At 42.6% G+C, this 18,871-nt stretch overlaps 1 protein-coding gene across 1 annotated transcript in view; it reads right to left on the bottom strand.

Moving 5' to 3' along the window:
• ALG13 (ALG13 UDP-N-acetylglucosaminyltransferase subunit) overlaps positions 1 to 18,871 on the bottom strand; it is a 97,981-nt gene that overhangs the window by 64,631 nt on the left and 14,479 nt on the right. The window contains exons 5-12 of the mRNA XM_067471713.1: positions 17,827 to 17,976; positions 13,785 to 13,868; positions 11,321 to 11,371; positions 7,301 to 7,347; positions 7,042 to 7,114; positions 6,068 to 6,149; positions 4,358 to 4,538; positions 1,448 to 1,523 (exon numbers count right to left, since the gene is read on the bottom strand). Coding sequence (XP_067327814.1) covers positions 1,448 to 1,523; positions 4,358 to 4,538; positions 6,068 to 6,149; positions 7,042 to 7,114; positions 7,301 to 7,347; positions 11,321 to 11,371; positions 13,785 to 13,868; positions 17,827 to 17,976 — 744 coding nt within the window. The remainder of the gene's footprint in view (positions 1 to 1,447; positions 1,524 to 4,357; positions 4,539 to 6,067; positions 6,150 to 7,041; positions 7,115 to 7,300; positions 7,348 to 11,320; positions 11,372 to 13,784; positions 13,869 to 17,826; positions 17,977 to 18,871) is intronic.

Genomic DNA, 18,871 nt, shown 5'->3' with positions numbered 1-18,871 from the left:
GGGGCTAACAGTGAGAGCTCACCCCATCCCACGGATTCGAACCACCAACCTTCCAGTCAGTACATGCAAAAAGTCAGTAGTTAACCTGTTGAGCCACTGCAGCCCCTTATTATTGTTGTTATTAATATTATTATTATTATTAAGCTGCATGGAGCGCTGTTATTTTCCTGAGAGGGTGGTATCTATTTACTCATACTTGCATGTTTTCATACTGCTAGGTTGGCAGGAGCTGGGACTAACAGTGGGAGCTCACCCCATCCCACAGATTCGAACCACCAACCTTCCAGTCAGCAAGTTCAACAAGTCAGTAGTTTAACCTGCTGAGCCACCGCAGCCCCTTATTATTGTTGTTGTTATTATTATTATTATTATTAAGCTGCATGGAGCGCTGTTATTTTCCCACCAGGGTGGTATCTATTTACTCACACTTGCATGTTTTCACACTGCTAGGTTGGCAGGAGCTGGAGCTAACAGTGGGAGCTCTTTTGTCCCATTGATTCAAACCACCAACCCTCCAGTCAGCAAGTTCAACAAGTCAGTAGTTTAACCTGCTGCACCACCGCAGCCTTTATTGTTATAGTTATTATTATTATTAACCTGCTCCTTCTCAAGGCTTCAAATAAGAAACTAATTTCCAAAAAGAACTTGTTTAAGGAGCAAAAGAGCTGCATATCAGCAAGTAATAATATTAATGCCATTTTTTTGTTTATGAGTTTTATTTTAATTGTTTATTGTTGTTGTTATTGCTTGTATTGATGTATTGTGGGCTTGGCCTCATGTAAGCCACACCGAGTCACTTGGGGAGACGGTAGTAGGTAGGTAGGTAGTCCCCTGACATTAAGTCCAGTCATGTCTGACTCTGGGGTGTGGTGCTCATCTCCATTTCTAAGCCGAAGAGCCAGCGTTGTCCGTAGACACCTCCAAGGTCATGTGGCCGGCATGACTGCATGGAGCGCCCTTACCTTCCCGCCGGAGCGCTACCTATTGATCTACTCACATTTGCATGTTTTCGAACTGCTAGGTTGGCAGAAGCTAGGGCTGACAGCGGAAGCTCATGCCGCTCCCCGGAATCGAACCTGCGACCTTTCGATCAACAAGCTCAGCAGCTCAGTGCTTTAACCCACTGCGCCACCAAATAAAGTTGTTTATTATTATTATTATTATTATTATTATTATTATTATTATTATTTATAGCAACAGCTCACCCAAATTGGAAAGATGTTGCAGGACCATGTAATGGTATTTTACTGCATGTTTTCAGATGACCAACTTTTAGTAGAAAGGATTGTTTTTCTAAGTTCCTGCAAGCCTTTAAAGGGCAATTTGGAGCGAAAAATGGGAAGCAAAATGGAGAAGGCAAGATACAGACATAAAACCACGTCCTTTGCACAAACAGGAAGAAATGCTCCAAGGTGTGTCAATCCTATTGCCTTTTAAGCTGCCAAACCTTTGCCTCTTCAACGCCTTGTTTGCAGTTTTCCTCCAGCTGGTTCGCCGGCTCAAATCTTTCCCAATCGTCCAGCCTGAGAGAGAATGAAACAGAGATTTAAACAGCGCTGGTGCTGTCCAGTGCTGAAAAGCAAGGCTTGCTGTTAAGGTTTTGGAAACATTGGAAGCCCAATGGCACCACCAAGCGGTGCCTCAAGCATCTCTGCAGCCACAATATTTTCCTACAAGGAAAATTGCAAACCTACTCTCTTCCAAATATTCTTCATCCTAATGACATATCTTTGCAGTTTGCTTATATCTATACACATTGTAATATGTTTATGTGTATGTGTATCACATATACCAGATGGAACTAAAGGTGCATTTACACCAGTGTTTCTTGAGTGTTTTGGCCTACAACTCCCAGAAACCCCAGCCAGTTTACCAGATGTTAGGATTTTTGGGAATTGAAGGCCAAAACATCTGGGGACCCACAGATTGAGAACCACTGAGCTACACTGTAGAATTAACGCACTTTGATACCAATATAATGGAAATGGAATGTTGGTGGGCAGGAAAAGAGATTTAAAGATGGGCTCAAAGCCAACCTTAAAAACTCTGGCATAGACACTGAGAACTGGGAAGCCCTGCCTCTTGAGCGCTCCAGCTGGAGATCAGCTGTGACCAGCAGTGCTGTAGGATTTGAAGATGTACGGATGGAGGGCGAAAGAGAGAAATGTGCCAAGAGGAAGGCACGTCAAGCCAACCTCGACCAAGACCGCCTTCCACCTGGAAACCAATGCTCTCACTGCGGGAGAAGATGCAGATCAAGAATAGGGTTCCACAGTCACCTACGGACCCACTGCCAGGTTACTACACTTGGAGGACCATCATCCTCAGACTACGAGGGATCGCCTAATTAAGTTGAATTTGAGTCAGAAACAGAAAAATACACCAACTAGCTTCAAAATAAAAGCTTATAATATTAAGCTCTATCACTCTAAGTCAGGTGTGGGCAAACTTCGTCCCTCCAGGTGTTTTGGACTTCAACTCCCACCATTCCTGACAGCCACAGACCCTTTCTTTTTTCCCCTCAGCTGCTTAAGCTGGGAACTCATATGGGAGGGGTGTGTGTATCTGTGCATGTGTGTATGTGTGTCTGTCTGTGTGTTTGCGGGGGGAGTGGGGGGGCATGTGCACACACAGATCTCTACATACTTCAACTCCCAGAAAGCTCACCCATACTGAGTTATGGGAAGGAATTCTGGGAAATGAAGTCCAATATTCAAAGAAAGGACAAAAACAGGAAATGCATACTGAGTTAGGAAAGGCTGTCTAGCAAAGCACAATCAAAACACTCCCGAAAGATGGCCATCCATCTCTACTCTATAGCAACCCTGGGCTAGAATATCTAGAATAATAATATCTATATATCTATCATAATAATATCTATAAGTCTATAATAATAATAATAATAATAATAATAACAATAATAATAATAATGGCATATAGATATTATTATTCTAGATATTGTATAGCCATTATTATTACAGATGTATACATATTATTATACATATATAGATATTATTATAGACATGTAGATATTATTATTATATTGGCAAACATATATTATTATTATTATAGACATATGGATATTATTATAGACATGTAGATATTGTTGTTATAGACATATAGATATCATAAACATCAATATCTACATGTCTGTAATCATATCCATGTCTATAATAATAATATCTGTTTGCCAATATAATAATAATACCTACATGTCTATAATATCTATGTCTATAATAATAATAATAATATCTATATATGTATAATAATATGTATTAGGCTTGGGCAATCCATGGTTCTAAATGGTTCTAAAGTACTTACAAAACTAAAGTTCTGGTGGTGAAAATTTCAGAACTCTAACAAAACTTTCAAAATTTAATTATTATTTCATTATTGGTGCTTTTAATGACAGAACCAATTAGGAACTGCCATTTATTATGAAATTTTGAGAGTTTTGTTAGAGTTCTGAAATTTTCACCACCAGAACTTTAGTTTTGTAAGTACTTTAGAACCATTTAGAACCATGGATTGCCCAAGCCTAATATGTATACATCTGTAATAATAATGGCTATATAATATCTATAATAATAATATCTATATGCCTATAATAATATCTATAGGTCTGTAATAATATCCATACATCTCTTGCCTGTTTTTGCTTGAACGATATTTAGCCCTGTGCTCCTTCTATTTTTTATCAGTTTTATACTAATTTATGCAATAATTTTGATACAAATAAATAAATAACTTCTATAATAATACCTACATGCCTTTAATAATAATATTTGTGTCTATAATAACCCTATATACCTATAATAATATGTATACATCTATAATAATAATTATAACAATAACACAAGACACAATAACAATAATAATACAAGAATAATAATATACCTATATAATATCTTTGAACTGGGTTATATGGCAGTGTGGACTCAGGTAACCCAGGGCCCTTCCACACATCCATATAACCCTTTGGCCTCGAGGAGACTGAAATGGGCCTATCTTAGGTTGACACTTTGCCACTTCAGTTGTGTATTGATAGCTTAGAAACCAGCTCTTCCTCTTTTCTTTCTTTCTCATTTCTCCACAATGGGCCACAGCAATGTGTGGCTGGGTACAGTTAGTGATAAATATATTCTTACAGATTGATATGCATTTGACATTTATATAGGAAGTAGGGCAGCAGAAAAACAGATGAGAGGGAGTTTGCAGTATGGAATACAGGCTTGTATATACACCCTAGCTCCACACATTAACATATGGTAACAAGTTGTAAAGAAACTAAAAAACCCACAGTAAATGCACCTGTGTTGTTTACTTATTTATTGGCCAATGCCTGGGCATGTAGTACCTCTTTTCTGGAGAACTTCGAAAGCCTCTCTCGGGAAGGGCCTCGAAATTGGCCTCCTCGCTCTCGACCGAGGTGCTGTTCCTGTTTTTCTTGGACCCGCTCCGAAACATCTCCAGGGCCGTCCTCAGTTCTTCCTCGTCCACTTTGAAGACATCTTTGTACAGGATCTCATACAAGACAGCTAGACAAACAAAGTGCAAGGCTTTACAAGGCTAGGTAAAAATCTAATGAAGAACCCAACTGTGAACTCAGCAGAGCAATAATCTCTAGAGGCTACATTCCATATTTTGGGTAACTAATGCAAGAGAATGGGTTGTAAAAGAATGTGTTTCATATACACGTGTGTGTGTGTCTGTGTGTTTTTGAACACAAATAGATAGATAGATAGATAGATAGATAGACAGACAGACAGACAGACAGACAGAAGCCCCCCTGATGGCACAGTGTGTTAAACAGCTGAGCTGCTGAACTTGCTGACCAAAAGATTGGCAATTCAAATCCAGGGAGCAAGGTGAGCTCTTGTTGTTAGGCCCAGCTTCTGCCAACCTAGCAGTTCAAAAACATGTAAATGTGAGTAGATCAATAGGTACCACTTCTGCAAGAAGGTAATTGCACCAAAGTGCTCTTCCAGCAGTCACCAGCCAATCCCTCTCCAATGCCAGAAATACAGCTTAATGGTGTAACAATTAGAAAATGTTCACCATTTCTGCTACCTTGGCAGCCACCTCTCCACAAAAGTCAACATTGACACTGAAATTCAACACTGCCTGAGCTCTGCAAGTGCAGCATTTTTCCAAATGAAGCAGAGAGTGTTTGAGGTCCGGGACACCCATAGGGATACCAAGGTGCTTATTTATAAAGCTATTGTCCTCCCAACCCTGCTATATGCCTGCGAGAAGTGTACTGTCTACAGACGTCACATGCAACTCCTAGAACAATTCCATCAGCGCTGCCTCCGAAAAATCCTGCAAATCTCTTGGGAAGACAAGCAGACAAATGTCAGTGTGCTGGAAGAAGCAAAGACCACTAGCATTGAAGTGATGGTCCTCTGCCATAAACTCCTCTGGACTGGCCATGTTGTCCGGATGCCCAACCACCATCTGCCAAAGCAGTTGCTCTACTCTGAACTCAAGAATGGAAAGCAGAATATTGGGAGGGCAGAAAGAGATTTAAAGATGGGCTCAAAGCCAACCTTAAAAATTCTGACATAGACACTGAGAACTGGGAAGGCCTGGCCCTTGAGCGCTCCAGTTGGAGATCATCTGAGACCAGCAGTGCTGTAGAATTTGAAGATGCACGGATAGAGGGTGAAAGAGAGAAATGTGCCAAGAGAAAGACACATCAAGTCAACCTCGACCAGGACTGCCTTCCACCTGGAAACCGATGCCCTCACTGTCGGAGAACTTGCAGATAAAGAATAGGGCTCCACAGTCACCTATGGACCCACCGCCAGAACACCGGACTTGAAGGACCATCATCTTCAGACTATGAGGGATCGCTTAAGTAAGAAAGTAATGGCACTCTATGTGGTAATGCTGGCCCATGACCTAGGAGGAGTCTATGAACAAAGCCTATCTTTGGCTTAGAAATGGAGATGAGCACCAACCCCAAGAGTCGGACACGACTAGACTTAATGTCAGGGGAAACCTTTACCTTTAACGCACAACATCAAATAAAAAGAATCGGGAGAAACAGCAATGCTTTCTTTACCTTGACAAATGGCAGCATTTGCCTGGAATTGTTTGCTGTACACAGAATCATAGTGGCCATTACTGGAGGAACACAGTAGTATCTGGAAGACAAATCTCTGAGGTTACAAAACATGATAAAACAATAATAATATAACAAGATGGAGGAGGAAGATGGTGATGACAAGAACAGATATTTTACAGAGTTTAGGAAATTAAAGTCCCCATCCACTAAGCCTAGATGAGTGATTCCCAATTTGTGGTCCATGGACCACCAGTGATCTGCAAGAATGAAAATATGGTCTCTGGCCTCACCATTATTGCACTGTTGCCTCAAAACCATGTGGCAATGAGAGCGGCTGGTCTCGTGAAACCCTCTTATAGTGCCAAGGCAATGGGGATGTCTGGAGGGGAGAGGCTGACTATCCACAAAAGATTACTGCTACTACATCCGCTCTAGATTATTAAGTATGGTTTTCTATGGGTGAGTAGATGGTGACTACTAGATAGCATATGTTCTGCATCAGAAACTAGAGCTGATGTGGTCTATCCAATGCAATTTTCTGAATCGGCACCCCAAATAACCAAACCAAATCTAAAGTTGACCAAAAACTAATTCATAACCCTGTTGGTCCGAGATCAAAGTGGTCCCTGGCCAAATAAAAGTTGGGATCCACTGACCTAGATGAAGCTGAGTCTAAAGAAAAGAACTATTATTATTATTATTATTATTATTATTATTATTATTACTCCCCCCCCCCCCCCCTGGTTCTGAAAACTGCACCCACACAATGGGAGTTGCAGTTCGGTGAGGCAGCAGTGCTCTTGGGAAGAGAAGGCTAAAGACCTTGCAAAACAATAACTCCCATAATCCCATGACACTGAGACATGGCAGTTAAAGTGGTGTGAAACTGCATTCATTCTGCAATAGATGAACCCATATTTTTGTCTCATTTCACTTCCGATCCCGGTTCCGTCACAATGCCATTTCCTTACCTTTTCTTCGAAGCCATTGTCGGTAGCATAGGAAGGCGGCTTTCCAGGATGTCGGTAGAGAATGAAGTCTCGACTAGAGGGCAAGAGTTGTGCAAGAAACATGAAAACACATTTCAAGTGTTATGGAGGAAAATACTGTATTTTATGATCATCAGAGGGAATGCCAAAGATGGCAAAAGTGGTGACAATATGGAGTTATACCATCTCTATCTTCTCCCAAGTGTCAAAAAGTCTTTATGCTAGAAGATGGAATACTTACTTATAGATCAAGGAGAAGGCACTGATTTCTAGTTGTCCAGCACTTTCCTGTTTGTATAGAACATAAGACAATTTATTTAGAAATCAGTTACCTAAGAGAGCATTGCATCAATTGTTACAGTATGTCGTAGCAAGATCAAGTATGTGTTAAAGAAAAACCTTATGTTGTTAATTATTATGTGCAGCTGGTAATGTACATCAGCCAGCATGTTTGGGCCACAGCCAGTGGGGAATAATTGTATGGATTTTAGAATACAGTTTGGAGAAGCAATACGCTACTCTGAGGAAGAGAAGCAATATGCTGTAATGCTACTATGTTCTAACAGCGATGCTCTTTGCTATGGTGGAATAGCCATTTACTCAAGGTTTATGTTTTGCTCTCTCATTTGAATCAAGATGTGCCCCCCGCCACATCTTGATTCAAAGATGTGGCCCCCCGACTCTGGAACTCATTGCCCGGAGAGATTAGGAAAGCCCCTACTTTAGAAACCTTTAAAAAGAATCTCAAGACCTGGCTCTGCCGTTGAGCTTTCGGAGAGTAGTCACATAATCTTATGGTATTGCTCCCTCAACATTTTTGTCCTAGGAGTACACCCCCCCCCCCCCCCTTGCATGAAGGTCTGATTATTTCCCTGTCTCTCTATGATGTCTCCCTTACAAATAATTCTGCTCCTTTGTCTCACCCTGAGTTTTTAAATCATTTTATGTACATGTGGTCCACTCACTGTCATTATGTTTGGTTTACAGTTTTTTTCTTTTCTTTATTGTGTTGTGTATATTGTTTATATGCTTATATGTTTTATATTTTTAATGCTATTATATTTTAATGCTATTTATTTTATTGCAATTTGTATCTTATTTTATTGTATTTTGTTGTTCGGGCTTGGCCTCATGTAAGCCGCCCCGAGTCCCCGTTGGGGGAGATGGGACATCCGTAGGGATACCAAGGTGCTTGTCTATAAAGCTATTGTCCTCCCAACCTTGCTCTATGCCTGCGAAACGTGGACTGTCTACAGACATCACATGCAACTCCTGGAATGATTCCATCAGCGCTGCCTCCGGAAAACCCTGCAAATATCTTGGGAAGACAAGCGGACAAACGTCAGCGTGCTGGAAGAAGCAAAGACCACCAGCATTGAAGCGATGGTCCTTTGCCATCAACTCCGCTGGACCGGCCACGTTGTCCGGATGCCTGACCACCGTCTCCCAAAGCAGTTCCTCTACTCTGAACTTAAGAATGGAAAACGGAATGTTGGTGGACAGGAAAAGAGATTTAAAGATGGCCTCAAAGCTAACCTTAAAACCTCTGGCATAGACACTGAGAACTGGGAAGCCCTGGCCCTTGAGCGCTCCAGCTGGAGGTCAGCTGTGACCAGCAGTGCTGCAGAATTCGAGGAGGCACAAGTGGGGGGTGAAAGAGAGAAACGTGCCAGGAGGAAGGCGCATCAAGCCAACCCCGACCGGGACCGCCTTCCACCTGGAAACCAATACCTTCACTGTGGGAGAAGATGAGGGTCAGGAATAGGGCTCCACAGCCACCTACAAACCCACAAAAATAGTCATCAGGAAGACCATCTTACTCGTCCAACGAGGGATTGCCTAAGTAAGTAAGGTGGTGGGTAGGGCTGGGCGGTTTCGTTCGTTAATTTCGTAATTCGTTATTAATTCGTTTTTTTTTATAACGAAGCGATATTGAACCATTCATTGATTTTGTCTGCAACATTGCAAGTTTATGTCTCTGCTGGTAAGAATAAAGTTTTTTTTCTGTTCCTTTTTCCCCTTGCCTGTGTGTCTTTTTGCATGGGACTTGGCTAAAATTCGCTTCTGCACAACACCAATGTCCCTCCAATATAAAGCTTTGATATTATTAGCAAAATTATTCAAAAACAGGGAAAGGTTTCCCAAGTTTTTAGCTCTAGGCCCTATTACTGAACCCCAGCTTATTACACAACAAGCAGGCTTCAGACAAGGGAAAACTGTACAGCTCAAATTCTTAAGTTGACCCATTATATCGAGGAAGGCTGTGAGAAAGGTTGCATTATGGGAACAGTTTTGGTGGACCTTACAGCAGCCTTTGACACGGTGCAACATAGGAAATTGCTGCATAAAGCCTACAATATCACCCAGGACTATGATTTTACAAAAAATATCCAGACCCTCCTAGAAAACCACAGCTTCTATACGGAGTTTCAGAGCAGGAAAAGTAGATGGAGGAGGCTATGTTTATTGTAATCTTATATCGTTAATGTATTCATATGTTTTATGTAATTACATTGTTGTTGTTTACTGATTGTGTTTTTGGTTTTATTTTGCTGTAATTTGTTGTTTGGGCTTGGCCTCATGTAAGCCGCCCCAAGTCCCCGTTGGGGAGATGGTGACGGGATATAAATAAAGATTATTATTATTATCATTATTATTATTATTAACCCAACACAGCATTCTTGCACCAACCCTGTTTAATATGTTTACTAACAATCTGCCACAGCCACCATTCACAAAGAGTTTCATATACGCTGATGACCTTGGCCTAATAACACAAGTAAAAACCTTCAAAACAGTTGAAAACCAACTTACTAATACCTTGAAAGATCTCTCCAGCTATGACAAAGCCTAATCCTGCCAAAACACAAGTGTGTGCTTTCCACCTATGTAATTGTGAAGCCAACAGGAAATTGAAAGTTACCTGGGAAGGTCAAGAGCTCAAACACTGTTCCCACCCTAAATATCTCAGCATCACCTTAGATCAGTATTTCTCAACCTTCCTAATGCCATGACCCCTTAATACAGTTCCTCATGTTGTGGTGACGCCAATGATAAAATTATTTTCGTTGCTACTTTGAAAATGTGATTTTGCCACTGTTATGAGTCGTAATGTAAATATCCGATATGCAGGATGTATTTTCAGTCACGGGATCAGTTTTGGCACAAATACCCAAAACGTCCAAATTTGAATACTAGTGCGGTTGGGGAGATTGATTTTTTTCATTTGGGAGTTGTAGTTGCTGGGATTTATAGTTTAATTACAATCAAACAGCATTCTGAACTCCACCAATGATGGAATTAAACCAAACTTGGCACACAGAACTCATGACCAATAGAAAATACTGGAAGGGTTTGGTGGGCATTGACCTTGAGTTGTACTCCACCTGCATTCAGAGAGCACCGTGAACTCAAACAACGATGAATTTGGACCAAACTTGGCACAAATACTCAATATGTCCAAATGTGAACACTGGTGGAGTTTGGGGGAAATAGACCTTGACATTTGGGAGTTGTAATTGTTGAGATGTATAGTTCATCTACAATCAGAGCATTCTGAAACCCACCAATGATAGAATTGGGCTAAACTTCCCATAAGGAACCCCCATGACCAGCAGAAAAATACTGTATTTTTGATGGTCTCTGGCGACCCCTCTGACACCACCTCCTGACCCGCCCAGGGGTTCTGACCCCCAGGTTGAGAAACACTGCCTTAGATCAAACACTAACGTTTAGGAAACCCTGTGCGAACAGCAAGCACAACGTAGCGGCAAGCAATAACATCCTGCGGATTACCAACAACACTTGTTCTTTACAAGTTGCAATGCTCCCAGACTCCCAAAATAAGCTCATTTGATTGCATATATCTATGTCTGTCTGGGAATGAATTTAGGGAGAAAATATATCTTATGTTTTTATGGAAGTTACATGAATGCGAGACAATGTATTCTTGCAAAACTTCAATATATACATCTGCAACAGTAATTTTTAAAATATAAACCTCTCTGCCACATTTTTATAGAATCACTACTGTTTGTTTACTGGCAAAGATTGTTAGAATATGCAACAGTCAGGAAAAAGTCTATTTGGGAATATAAATCAGGAGGATTTCTGCCACCGTTCTGCTCTCCTTATGGATTCTAGGAGTTACTTGCTCAGCTTTATTCAAGCCAGAGCTAGACCTGTACTTAAATTTACCAAATATAATGGCTCCCAATGCTTCAGTGCAACCCTAAAATGTGTTACAAAAGGTCAGGCTTACCTTGGGGTCTCCAAGCCGTTCCAGGTATTTCTCAAACGATCCTTCCACATACTTAACCAAAAAGAGAACACGGTAAACTGAGATGGCAGATCTGTCTTTTCCACCACCAGCTACACTAAATTAATCCAGTTTGACACCACTTTCACAGCCCAAGCTCAATGTTATGATACCAAGAGAGCTGTAGTTTTAGAAGGTCTTTCACCTCCTCTACGCCTCTACACCGCCAAGGATCCCACAGCATTAAGCCACAGTGGTTAAAGTGGCACCAACCTGTATTGATTCTACAATGTAGATGCAGCCCTAAGTGCAAATATCATCTATACACATAATAAAAGTGAAAATATGTATGTATGTATTACACCCACCAGTGGCTCCCATCCTGTGGGTCCCCAGATGTTTTGGCCTTTAACTCCCAGAAATCCTAACAGCTGGTAAACTGGTTGAGATTTCTGGGAGTTGTAGGGCAAAACACCTGGAATCCACAGGTTGAGAACCACTAAGTTACACAGACAAGCTCCCACTTCCACAAATAATAACTCCCACTACCTAGAAGTCACCAATGACCCTCCATCCACCAACACGGCAGGTTATCAAGAGTGTTGTGAACATGTACAAGAGCCCTGCCAATGTCCACCACGAAAGTGAAGGCTTTCATACAGGAAAATGTAATCCTAGATTTTATGTGTTTCTTCCACCACAGGCATCCCAGTGTTTCTTTCTCTCCCCATTGGTGTGGAATTTGCATGACTCCGCCCACTGCCTCTCCCTTAACCCTTTCCTATTCTTTTCTATGGCACACAGCAAACAGAGGAATTGATCAGCAACTGAACATACTAGAGAGGTTTAGAGAAAATTCACTATGATTTATAGGAGTTGTAGGTTCTGGGATGTATAGTTCACCTGCAATCTAAGAGCACTCTGAACTCCACCAATGATGGACCCAGAACTTAAACTTGGAACACAGAACCCCGTGACTAACTTAACCAACCAGAAGTCTTTGAAGGGATTTATAGGAGTTGTAGTTCTCTGTACATCCAGAGAACACTATGAGCCCAAACAATGAAGGATCTGGACCAAACTTGGCATGCATACCCAATATGCCCAAATTTGAATACTGGTGGGTTTTGAGGGGAATTGGCCTCGACATTTTGGAGTTGTAAGTACTGGGATTTATAGTTCACTTTCAATCAATGAACACTCTGAACTCCACCAAAGATGGAATTGGATCAAACTTGGCACACAGAGACCCCTTGACCAGTAAAATATACTGGAGGTCTTTGGAGAAAATTCACCTTGATTTGAGGAAGTTATAGTTACCTACATCCAGAGTGCACTATGAACCCAAACAATGATGGATCTGGATCAAACTTGGCATGCATACCCAATATGCCCATATTTGAATACTGGTGGGTTTTGAGGGAAATTGGTCTGGACATTTTGGAGTTGTAGGTGCTGTGATTTATAGTTCACCTGCAATCAATGAGCACTCTGAACTCCACGAAAGTTGGGATTGGACCAAACTTGGCACACAGAGCCCCTGTGACCAACAAAAAATACTGGAGGTCTGTGGGGGAAAATTCACCTTGATTTAGGGGAGTTGTAGTTCTCCTACATCCAGAGAGCACTGTGAATTCATACACCGATGGATCTGGACCAAACTTGGCACACATATCTGATATGCTGAAATTTGATTACAAGAGGGGTGTGAGTGAACTACAACTCCTTTCTGGGAGTTGTAGTTCACTCACAACCAGAGAAACTTTGACCTCCAGCAATGATGGACCTGGTCCAAACTTGGCACACAGAAGCCCTATGCCTAACTCAACCTGCTGAAAGGCTTTGAGGGGACTGACTCACCATAGTGGGAGTTGTTTGTTTACAACTAGAAAGCACACTGAACCCCACCAATGATGCACCTAGACCAAACTTGCCCAACATAACAAACTTTAAGTACTGATGGAGCTTTTCAGGGTTAACCTGGCATGATGTGTGTTGTAGTTCACCCACAACCTTATGCATTTTGTACAAGTAAGAAATTAACTAAAAAGTTATTAAAAAGTTAATTCAAAATTAAATATAATACTATGTAACATGATTTTGGGTCCTGGGTGATAAATGTCATTTCCTAATTGGTTCTATCACAAAAACTTGGGGGAAGTTTATTAAATCATACAAACATTGTTTATGCGGGAGGAACAGCCTGCTTTAGCACATTTTGCTATAGTTTGTCAATGAATATCTCATCGAGTCTCAACCGATTTGACATAATTTGAGGAGTTTGAGGAGTATAACAACTATTTCCAAAGGACCGCACAGTTAAACAGGAAATGACACTTCCAAACCAGGAACAGAACATTTTTCAAATGCTGTTACACAGTGTAATCAATACATAGAAGTTCCTATGCTCAACTCGTCCCCAAGGGTACATATTTAAAGATTAAATGACATAAATGGTGATGCTTACAGACTCAAAACTCTGCTTGTTTTTCCTTAGGAAGGCCACGCAAGCTTTTCTGACCGCCATGTGATGGATCTGGCAAGCATACACCTACAATAGGAAAAATAAAGAGATTTTTACAATTAGGAACTTGAAGGCAGCATTTAGTTCTTTAATTGGACTACAAGTGTGTCTACACCAGGCATGGGAAAAACCAGCCCTCCACGTGTTTTGAACTTCAACTCCCACAATTCCTGACAGCCGCAGGCCCTTTCCTTTTCCTCCTGTTGCTTAAACCTTGGTTTTTAGGCCTCATCCTGGGGTTCTCTGGGCATGCCAAATTAGAAAACGGCATTGGATAGACTGATTTAGCTCTAGTTTCTGAAGTCCCTTCTACACAGCCATATAATCCAAAATATCAAGGCAGGTATGTTGTCGAAGGCTTTCATGAATGGAATAGGAGCCCCGCTGGTGTAATGGCTTAAATCTTGTGCCGGCAGGACTGAAGGCCAACAGGTCAGAGGTTCGAATCCGGGAAGAGCACAGATGAGCTCCCTCTGTCAGCTCCAGCTCCCCATGCAGGGACATGAGAGAAGCCTCCCACAAGGATGGTAAAACATCAAAACATCCAGGCGTCCCCTGGGCAATGTCCTTGAAGACAGCCAATTCTCTCACACCAGAAGCGACTTGCAGTTTCTTAACTTGCTCCTGACACACACACACACAAAATATATGGCTGGAATCACTGGGTTGCTGAGTTTTCCAGGCTGTCTGGCCATGTTCCAGAAGCATTCTCTCCTGATGTTTCGCCCACATCTATGGCAGGCATCCTCAGAAGTTGTGAGGTCTGTTGGAAACTAGGCAAGTGGGGTTTATATATCTGTGGAATGTCCGAGGTGGGAGAAAGAACTCTTGTCTGGGGCAAGTGTGAACGTTGCAATTAGCCAACTTGATTAGCAGTGAATGGCCTTGCAGCTTCAAAGCCTGTCTGCTTCATGCCAGGGGAATACCTCCCAACAAAGGATTCCGTCTACAGATGTCGCACTCAATTTCTGGAATGAATCCATCAGCGTTGCCTCTGAAAAATCCTGCAAATCTCTTAGGAAGACAGGCAGATGAATGTCAGCATGCTGGAAGAAGGAAAGACCATCAGCATTGTAGCGATGGTCCTCCGCCATCAACTTTGCTGGACTGGCCATGTTGTCCAAATACCCGATCACTGTCTCCCAAAGCAGTTACTCTACTCCCAACTTAAGAATGGGAAACATAATGGTGGTGGACAGGAAAAGAGATTTAAAGATGGGTTTAAAGCCAACCTTAAGAATTGCGGCATAGACATCGAGACCTGGGGAGCCCTGGCCCTTGAGTGCTGTAACTGGAAGTCAGCTGTGACCAGCAATGCTCAGAATTTGAAGAGACAGGAATGGAGGGAGAAAGGGAGAAATGTGCCAAGAGGAAGGCGCATCAAGCCAACCCTGACTGGGACCACCTTCCATCTGGAAACAGATGTTCTCACTGTGGGAGAACATGCAGATCAAGAATTGGGCTCTACAGTCTCTTATGGATCCACCACCAAAACACTACTCTTGGAGGCCATCATACTCGGACAACGAGGAATCGCCTAAGAAAGTATGGATTATACAGTTACCCAGGATATCGCTTCCAAAAACTTTTGGACAGAAGCTGAGTGGCCATCTGTTGGGAGGGCTTTGGTTGTGTTTTCCCTGCATGGCCCCACGCTGTTCTTCCAAAGCCGCTTTTAATCCCACCCATGGGAGAAAAGTGGAATCAAAATCTATATAAATAAAAATGTAATGTTTGTTTGTGGGATTAATATAACTCAAAAACCACTGGATGAATTGCCGCCAAATTTGGCCACAGGACACCTACTAACTCAAGGAGTGACTATCACTAAAAAAATTGATTTTGTCATTTCAGAGTTGTAGTTGCTGGGATTTATAGTTCACCTACAATCAAAGAGCGTTCTGAACTCCACCAATGATGGAATTGAACCAAATGTGGCACAAAGGACTCCCATGACCAACAGAAATCACTGGAAGGGTTTGGTGGGCACTGACCTTGAGTTTGGGAGTTATAGTTCACCTCCATCCAGAGAGCACTGGGGACTCAAACAATGATGGATCTGGACCAAACTTGGTATGAATATTCCATTTGCCCAAATATGAACACAGAGTTTGGGGGAAATAGACTTTGACATTTGGGAGTTGTAATTACTGGGATTTACAGTTTGCCTACAATCAAAGCACATTCTCTTGGGAAGGCAGGCAGATGAATGTCAGCATGAAGCAAAGACCACCACCAAAGATACAATTGGGGCAAACTTCCCACAAAGAACCCCCATGACCAACAGAAAATACTTAAGGCCACCCAGTCCAACTCTCTTCACCAGGGCAAGAAAACATAATCAAAGCCCTCCTGACAAAGAGCCATCCAGCCATAGATATAGATATGTTTCACACACACACACACACAGATATAGTATCAGAGTTTTGAATGGGACCCCTGAAGGACAATTATATGTTGCATGTCACAGAGTAGGCAAACCATACAACATTGACAAAGAAACAACAAGAAATACTGTTTACACACAAGCATAAAGAAGTTACATATATTAGAAACCAACACTTTCTCATTACTTTATTTTCCAGATCACCAGACTGGGCCACAGCAACGTGTGGCAGGGGACGGCTAGTAAAAAATTAAAATAATAGACTGTCCTACAATACTGTGTAACAAAATTTGGGAGGAAAAAAATCTGTTCCTAGCTTGAAAGTGTTATTTCCTGTTTAATTGTGCGGAACATACTTTGAAAGTAGTTGTTCTACTCCAGAAACTTTGTTTTTGTGGCTGCCAAAAACTCTATTGGATTGGGTGAGACACTCTGGGGCAGTGGTTCTCAACCTTCCTAATGCCGTGATCCCTTAATACAGTTCCTCATGTTGTGGTGACCCCCAGCCATTAAATTATTTTCATTGCTACTTTATAATTGTAATTTTGCTACTGTTATGAATCGCTATGTAAATATCTGGTATGCAGGATGTATTCTCTCAGAAGGCTGAGAGGAGATATGATATAAATATATGAGAGGTAGTCACAGGGAGGAGGGAGCAAGCTTGTTTTCTGCTTCCCTGGAGACTAAGACGTGGAACAATGGCTTCAAACTACAAGAGAGGAGATTCCATCTGAACATTAGGAAGAACTTCCTGACTGTGAGAGCCGTTCAGCAGTGGAACTCTCTGCCCCGGAGTGTGGTGGAGGCTCCTTCTTTGGAAGCTTTTAAACAGAGGCTGGATGGCCATCTGTCAGGGCTGCTTTGAGTGCAATATTCCTGCTTCTTGGCAGGGGGTTGGACTGGATGGCCCATGAGGTTTCTTCCAACTCTAGGATTCTATGATTCTATTAGTGTTATGGGAGGATTGATTTTGTCATTTGGGAGTTGTAGTTGCTGGGATTTATAGTTCACCTACAATCAAAGAGCATTCTGAACTCTACGAACGATGGAACTGGACCAAACTTGGCACGCAGAACTCCCATTACCAACGGAAAATACTGGAAGGGTTTGGTGGGCATTGACCTCGAGTTTGGGAGTTGTAGTTTGCCTACACCCAGAGAGCACTGTGGACTCTCAAACAGTGATGGATCCGGATCAAACTTGGCACGAATATTCAATATGCCCAAATGTGAACACTGGTGAAGTTTGAGGAAAATAGACCTTGACATTTGGGAGTTGTAGTTGCTGGGATTTATAGTTCACCTACAACCAAAGAGCATTCAGAAGCCCACCAACGATAAAATTAGGCCAAACTTCCCACACAGACCAACAGAACATACTGTCTGTGATGGTCTTTGGCGACCCCTCTGACACCCCCAACCCCCAGGTTGAGAACCACTGGGGGATGCATTGAAAGACTAGTGAAGCACGTGCTTTGCAAAAACAAAGTTTCCGCAGTTTAATGCACTTTCCCCATTTTTTAAAGGATAGAACCAAGTAGGAAATGCCATGGAGACCCCAGGAAGAAGGGCAAGGTGGGGGGCTGTGTGTGTTCACCTGCTCAGAAATGGCTCGGAAGAGGCAGGAGGCGTCCTTGGCGGTGAGCTTGCGGTAGAGGCCCAGGCTGCCCAGGTACTCGTCCATGGTCACCTCGCTGAGCGACTTCTGCCCAAAGTACTTCTTCCAGCCCTTCTGCATGGCGCTCCTCTCCAGAAAGGGAAAGACAGGGAAACACAGCCAGGCTGGAGCAATGGGGGCCAGAGGGGCGCGCGCTCCGGCCTGGGGCGCGTGCCTTTGAAGGCTAGAAGGGCCCCGTGCGCGCCCCCGCGCCCAGCTGCTGCCAATTGGGGCTGGTGGACTTTCCCCACCTTCACCTGCCCCGCGCACGTGGGAGCAAAAGGTGACCCCCCTCCCTCCCGCCTTTAGTTCATGGCCAGGTTGTCTTTGCTTTCCCTCCCCCCCCCCCAGCCCCTGAGGTTGAGAGAGTGTGGCTCGCCCAAACTCACCCAGTTGGATTCCAAGGCTGGGCAGGCATTCCAACTCTGGTTACCCAAACCCTCCAAGGGCTGCAAAAATGGGAACCTTCCCTTCAGAACTTTTCCTTAACAGTGAAGAGGCATTTCATCTTCCTGCTTGAATGGGGTGGGACTGGATAGCCCCTGAGGTCCTTTATTTATTTATTTATCTCCTATATTTATACCCCGCCTCTCTCCCCCCAAAGGGAGACTCAGGACAGCCTAACAAAAGCATCATATGATGCTAACATCATAATAACAACCACAGTACAGTGGGTTGTAGGTTTTTTCGGGCTATATGGCCATGGTCTAGAGGCATTCTCTCCTGACGTTTCACCTGCATCTATGGCAAGCATCATCAGAGGTAGTGAGGTCTGTTGGAACTGGCAAAATGGGTTTATATATCTGTGGAATGACCAGGGTGAGACAAAGGACTCTTGGAGCTAGGTGTGAATGTTTCAACTGATCACCTTGATTAGCATATAATGGCCTGACAGGGCCTAGAGCAAACTTTTGTTGAGAGGTGATTAGATGTCCTTGTTTGTGTCCTCTCTGTTGTTGTGCTGTTGTAATTTTTGAGTTTTTTA

Source organism: Anolis sagrei, chromosome 10 (genome assembly GCF_037176765.1).
Source record: "Anolis sagrei isolate rAnoSag1 chromosome 10, rAnoSag1.mat, whole genome shotgun sequence".
Lineage (NCBI taxonomy): Eukaryota > Metazoa > Chordata > Lepidosauria > Squamata > Dactyloidae > Anolis > Anolis sagrei.
Note: the sequence above shows the minus strand (reverse complement) of the source record. Positions and strands in the feature narration are given on the sequence as shown.